The 7320-nt window shown below is 42.1% G+C and overlaps 1 protein-coding gene across 1 annotated transcript in view; it reads right to left on the reverse strand.

Moving 5' to 3' along the window:
- Positions 1-6663, reverse strand: part of ugcg (UDP-glucose ceramide glucosyltransferase) — a 28156-nt gene extending 21493 nt beyond the window's left edge. Inside the window, exon 1 of the mRNA XM_080743170.1 lies at positions 6528-6663. Coding sequence (XP_080599296.1) covers positions 6528-6625 — 98 coding nt within the window. The 5' untranslated portion in view covers positions 6626-6663. The remainder of the gene's footprint in view (positions 1-6527) is intronic.
- Between the last annotated feature and the right edge of the window lie 657 nt (positions 6664-7320).

The raw sequence follows: 7320 nt of genomic DNA on the forward strand, positions 1-7320 counted from the left end.
GGCGCTCGGGGGCGAAGAGCAGGACCAAGGTCCGCTGGCCTTCGCGCCGCTTGCAATGTCGTGGACAATAACTGAAAACGAGCGCTCTTTGCCGTTTCCATCCATCTTTCCCAGTTGGATCCATAATCACGCGTCAGTGGCGTGTTCCCCACACTCCTGCGCCCCCACCGTTGTGCTCAGGGTCACCGGGAAAACCGGGGTCGCCTGCCAGACACACTAAACACGGTTTTCAACGTTGTTCCTCTACGGCATGGGGTGGGCAAGCTTGGCCACAAGCCAGTTGTTTTCTAAGCTATTAGATGGTGGACCAGAACACAATCAATGACTAATTAGAACGGGTACACTACACATTATTGTGTATCATTATTTTATGCTTTGACTATTGAAAAACAGCAGATATACAAGCTCACAGCGCGGCACCGAGTGCCACGCTGCGAGCTTGTAGATCTGCTATTTTTTTTAAATCGTGAAAATTAGAATTTTGACCCGATTCTATAAGTGTCTTTTGAATCCTTCTAAGGTTTTTGGAAAAACCCTATGTTTCTATGTCAGCAATCTGGCCAGCCATCGTCAAAGAAAAGGTCCTTTTCACTTAACTGGAGCTCAGTTAGTCTGTTCTTGAGAGACTACTATGTCAGTGGTTCTCATACTTTTTCATGTGAAGGACCCCCAAAATGATATGTATTTGGCCACGGAACCCCATCTCAAAATATTTAGTTCCAGGGACCCCCCAGAAGCGAAATTTGAGTTACATACGTTCGCTTTGAAAATACATATATTCAAAGATGTGCACACATTTTCCTAAAATAGCAGATCTACAAGCTCGCAGCGCTGTGAGCTTGTATATCTGCCATTTTTCACTGGTTAAAGCATTCAATAATTCTAGGCCTAAATGGGTTAAGGAACTGTAACATGCGACTTATTATCTACATCAGGGGTCTTCAACGTTTACAGACCCCTTAGCAGAGAGAGAGATGAAGCAGGGACCCCCAGAACATTTTCATAAGATTCCATATAGTTTAATTGTTTGACAGCACAATCATCACCAGTGTATTTTGGATTCATGTCAATTTGTGTTTTCAGATATTTAACCACTTGAACCGTCGATACTTAATACACTTGACTTGACCTTTCACTCTGTACTAATTCTGCTTATTTTCCCCTCTATCTTTGCCGAAAATAGCCGATCTACAAGCTCACAATGCCTCGAAGCGCGAGGCGTTGTGAGCTTGTAGATCTATTTTTGGCTAAAGTTCTCAGTATATGGACACTGACTAGGGTTCAAGTGGTTAATATGAAAAAGGAGAAAAAAGGTTTCAAGTTTCACAAAGATTTGGAGGACCCCCTGTAGTAACTCTGAGGACCCCCTAGGGGTCCCGGACCCCCTGTTGAAGACCCCTGATCTACATACAATAACAACTATATTGCTATAAACGTTAATAAATAGATGTGTGGTATAACTACTGATAATAAAAAACTGGTAATCTTTTTTTTGTGCAGGCACCATCCTTGAATGTGGCACCTAGAGCAGGGGTCTTCAACAGGGGGTCCTCAGAGTTACTACAGGGGGGCCACCAAATCTTTGTCTGATAGGAATCTTTTTTCAAGCCAAGGGGTCCTTGGCTTGAAAAATGCTGAAGATGCCTGACTTAGACTAGAGGATAGTTAGTTGATCAGAAAGTAAAAAAAAGAAAAAAGACTGACAGACAGCCATGCTCATTTTCAAACAAGAGCTCTTTTATGATTCAACGTCTCTACTTGGAACGGAGAGAACCCGTGTATAGTTGAAGGCACGTGAAACACTTGGATTGCTTCTTAAAACGTGAGTTTGTTCATCCAAAAGTCTAAAGCAGGGGTCTTCAACAGGGGGTCCGGGACCCCTGGGGGGTCCTCAGAGTTACTACAGGGGGTTCTCCAAATCTTGCAATCCTTTTATATTAACAACTTGAACCCTAGTTTCCATATTCTGAGAACTGTAGCCAAAAATAGCAGAGCTACAAGCTCACAACGCCTCGCGCTGCGAGGCGTTGTGAGCTTGTAGATCGTCTATTTTCGGCAAAGAGGGGTTTGGTATAGAGAGGAAAAAGAGCAGACTAAGTAGCCTGCAAAGTAAAAGGTCAAGTTTATTAGGTAATGACGGCTCAAGTGTTTAAATATCTGAAAGCACAAATTGACATGAATCCAAAATATACTGACGATTGTGTTGTCAAACAATGAAACTATTATGGAATCTATGAAAAGGTTGTGGGGGTCCCTGCTTCATCTCTCTCTCAACTAAGGGGTCCTTGGCCTGAAAACACTGAAGACCCCTGGTCTAAAGAGTAAGAGTACAGAACATTCAAACTTAAGGCCAGTCCATAATCTCTCCGACTTTCCGACGTGCAGCATTCCGAACTCTAATTTGGGGTAATGCTTTTCAGAAGTTCCAAGTGACGTCATTTTTAGGGATGTCACCGAATAATCGATTTTCGAATATTCGTTCGATTAATCAATATTCGATTTTAATATTTCATAATCGAAAATCGAAAAAATATTATTATTATTTTTTTTTTTAATACTATTTTTTGGCTTAGTTAGTTAGTTTCAACCAAAATATAGAATATAGGCTAACAATAGTATTAATGATAATAGTAAATGGCCATTGATTTATTATTCACACCAGCACCAACTGTAAACTGTGTAGACACTCAGAGTGAAGGAGCACAGCAGAGTGGCAGCTGCCTGCTACACACTCCCCTCCCCCGTCTCAGACACAGGTGTGATTGATTCAGGCTTGATTGTTTGGTACTTGGTGGCCATCATCAAAGAAAAGGGAAAACAGCGTCCTCTGTATTGTAAAGCATCACAGAATCTGTTCTTGAGAGATTAGGTGAACAGTACACTGGCACACTAAAAAAGAAAGATGAAGAGTAGTAGTTAGGCTACCAATTACCTGAAGAGCCATGTTGTACATATGTAAATGTGCATTGAAATCCAGTAAAAAAATAAGAAAAACAGAAGAAAAAAAAATTTTTTTTTTTTTTTAAATAAATAAATAATAATAATTAATTATCGATTTTCGAATAATATTCGATTATTGCTATAGAATAATCGATTTTGATAAAGGTCCATTTTTGACATCCCTAAGTTGAACCGGACCATTCCGACGAAAGGTTCGGTTTCTGAGAGAGTATGGACAGGACTTCAGTTTCATCAATGCAAAGCCATTGCTGTCCATCCATATCCAGTGAGACTTTCATTTGTAACATTAATGACTGTTGACTGTGTATTAGCGTCGGTCATTCTAGGCCAAAGTAGAGTTCAAAGATATATTCGTCCAATTTGACAGGTCCAATTGTTTTGTGCGTATTACTATATTTATCAAGGGCAGGTTCGCTATACACTCAGACTAATGTTATCAATGATTTACAAATGTATTTGCCAGGCCAGATATTAGTGCTGGTGACCGGGCCAGTTCTTCCCACCGGTTGCCTACCTATACCAGGGGTTTTCAAAGTGGGTGACGGAGCACCCTGGGGTGCCGTGACGGTAGTCCAGGGGTGCCACGAGACAATTTGATAATATTTGGAATTTATTTGGACACAAAATATTTAGTATCGTTTTAAATTTGAAGTACAAAGTTATTTTCAGTTCTAACCAAAATGGCTATTATCTCAACGCTTTCCTCGCAACATAATCACTAAAATATCGTCACTGTCGGGCAGAAACCTTGTATCTCCAAGTTCCAAATGTGTACGTCTTTTGGTAAAGCAAAGTCCTGCTCATCAGACAAGACTGTCGCACAAAACTAGTGTAAACAGCCGATCTACAAGGGCGCGAGGCGTTGTGTGCTTGTAGATCTGCTGTTTTCACTAGTTTAGTACATTTTATAGATGATAAATACAAAATGAACGGTTTAGGACATACAGTACAAGGTTTCCACCCGACGATATGCTATGAATATAAGGTGCTGGCAGTGAAAATTATAATGTAGGGGTGCCTCGGATTAAAAAATTATTGATGGGGTGCCCTGAGACAAAAAAGTTTGGGAACCCCTGACCTATACCACTGCTCTGCGGCTTGCGAGTTGTGAGTGACCAATTTATGCTTTTACAGAAGTGGTTTTAACCCATTTAGGCCTAGAATTAGAAGGATTCAAAAGACACTTATAGAATCGGGTTCAAAATTCTAATGTTCACGACTTTTCAAAAATAGCAGATCTACGAGCTCGCAGCGCGGCACTCGGTGCCGCGCTGTGAGCTTGTATATCTGCTATTTTTCAATAGTTAAAGCATAAAATAATGATACACAAAATGTGTACCCGTTCTAAATGGGTTAATCTAAACCGTTTCAGGCTGTGCGCCCCCTCCCCCTAAATATAGTGAAAATAGCTGATCTACAATCTCACAACATCTCACAATTAAGTCGCAATGCAAAGAGTTGTAGATGGCCAGTTGGACAGTTACAAAACACACCAACCACTTCAGCCCTATTCGACCATTTGGAAATAACTGATCTCCAAGCTCTCAATAGATCTGCTATTTTCTTTTTCTTTTTTTATCCCACGATTTTTGTAACCCATTTTTTTCACCCGGTGCCAATTGCCTAAGCTGTGATCCTGGGCTCTACTCTCCCTCTGCCATCCTGGGGAGGGCCCCGAACTGAGCTCATGCTTCCTTCAATGCATGAGGAGTGAGCAAGCCGCTTCTTATCACCTGACAGGGGGAGCTTCCCCGGTTGGACGTAGCGCGTGGAAGGAACACGTTATTCCAACCAGTTCCATTCCCCTCCATCAGGCGCCCCGGCTGGCCAGGGGGAGGCTTTATAGAGACCAGGATTACTGCATGTTTTTGTGAGGGTATCTACCCTAGGAGACACGGGGAGAACATGCAAACTCCACACAGAAAGGCCCTTTTGCCAACCCCACCTAACGATCTGCTATTTTCAAAATGTGTATACATTTGAAAACTAAAATGGGACATTCTGCATAATGAGTACTTTTATTTGTGTTACATTATAAGTACATTGTGATTATGTGATACCAATTTGTACTTTTTTTAAATTCCGGATTTTTACTTGTAACAGTGTTTCTACATAGCAGTATTAATACTTTAATATTAATGAAAGTAGACTACTAATACTAAAACATAAATCTTATTTCTTTCCACTACTGCAAAATACAATACAATAATAACACTGTAATGAAGTAGAGCAGGGGTCTTCAACAGGGGGTCCGGGTCGGGACCCCTAGGGGGTCCTCAGAGATACTACAGGGGGTCCTCCAAATCTTTGTGTCATAGAAACCTTTTTTCTCCTTTTTTTATATTAACCACTTGAACCCTAGCCTCGGAAACCCAGACTTTTACTTGAACCCTAATGTCCATATTCTGAGAACTTTATCCAAAAATAGCAGATCTACAAGCTCACAACGCCTCGCGCTGCGAGGCGTTGTGAGCTTGTAGATCAGCATTTTTTGGCAAAGAGCTTTGGTGTAGAGGGGGAAAAGAGCAGACTAAGTACAGAGTGAAAGGTCAAGTTTATTAAGTATTGACGGTTCAAGTGGTTAAATATCTGAAAACACAAATTGACATGAATCCAAAATACACTGATGGTCGTGCTGTCAAACAATGAAACTATATGGAATCTATGAAAAGGTTGTGGGGGTCCCTGCTTCATCTCTCTCTCTCAGCTAAGGGGTCCTTGGCCTGAAAACATTGAAGACCCCTGAAGTAGAGGCTACATGCATCCCTGTCCAATCAGATTGGCAGAAAGCGGTCAGTGTCAGACAGGCAACACACACACACACACACACACACACACACACACACACACACACACACTCTATTAAATACAGTAGCCCACTACACACGCCCCTAACGCTAGGTGGCTAGCGGCTAACGGCTAGCTCTTGCACTGACAGGTGAAATCAAAGTCCGCCAGAAAACAACGACGGCACAAAACTAAAATCACTCGTCATTCCACGCAAATCTCGCCAATTCCTCTAAAAAAAAGCCTCAAACGAACATTCATCATTTTAAAGCGCCCGGCAGTTTAATAGCCTGCTTCCCTGTTAGCATATAGCCTAGCATATCCCGGATATACCCCATATACTACTCATCCTAATTGATAACAACAAACAATAATAATAAATACTGGTAAATCATTTTTTTAATAAATACAAAATTTAAAAAAATATATAATAATATAGCGCAATTAAATCCCGCATTTGACATGGAAAACACGTATCTAGAACCTAAAGAAAAAAATATGAAATACACAGCAAATATGCCGACACGGGGCTTGTTCATGTATTGTTTTTTCCCCCCAATTTGACAAAAAATACTGGTGAATAATTGTTTCAATGAATACAAAATTTAAAAAATATATAATAAAATACCGCAATCAAATCCGGCGTTTGAAAAGAAAAACACGTCTCTAGAACGTTAAGAAAAATACACTGGAAATATGCCGACATGGGGCTGGTATAAACGTATTATTCATTCCCCGATTTCACAGGTTGAACGTCGGGACGATCGTACGGTACTCACACGTAAATGATTGACATGAGGTGCATCAGCCAGAGGACGCAGAATAAAACGACCCCGACGACGGACAGTCCCTGCATTGCGAGCTCCAGGAGAGCCATGGTGGTCTACCGGTGGTGGGATCAGGGATGGATCGGTGTGCGCCGCGGGGCTGAGGGCTCTTCTCTGGGCTTGGCAGCCGTCAGCAGACCGCCGGTCATATGGTTTGGTTATGGTCGGGGCGGGGGGGTGGGGTGGGTGGATGGGATGGATGGTGTTCCGCCGACATCGGTGTCCTGGGGGCTGTCTGTCTTCTCGAATCAGGTTACCGCATGGGCGGTTACTGCAAGCGCGCTTAGTCCGTGTTGCCAGGTTGTGCGAGAGAGAAATGATAAGCAACCAAGGTCTAAGGAAAACAAGCCCAAAATCGTCAAAATGTCATCACATCATGACATAGAGGTTATTTTGGTCAAGCTTCACATGACATGTCATTGTCATGTCATGTGAAGCTTGACCAATCCTCAAGCTTGCACCACTCCTTCATGGATTTGAACTCAATGAACTGTGTGTGGGGATTTTGGAGTAGGTTTTGGGTTCATTGCGACCGTAGGTCGCAAATTTACTATGAAAACCGGCACATCTTGTCCGCGTATCTCGGTCTGAAGGTCACGCCTGACACTGTGGTTCCCCCGGACACATCACTGTGACATCACAGGTGATATCACCTATGTAAAAGTCCATATATGGGTATTCCCCATGAATCCCTTTTATGCCCGTATATGAAGATCCCTGATGTCATCCATACATCACTGGCCAG

The sequence above is a fragment of the Nannobrachium achirus genome (genome assembly GCF_963921795.1).
Source record: "Nannobrachium achirus genome assembly, chromosome: 15".
Lineage (NCBI taxonomy): Eukaryota > Metazoa > Chordata > Actinopteri > Myctophiformes > Myctophidae > Nannobrachium > Nannobrachium achirus.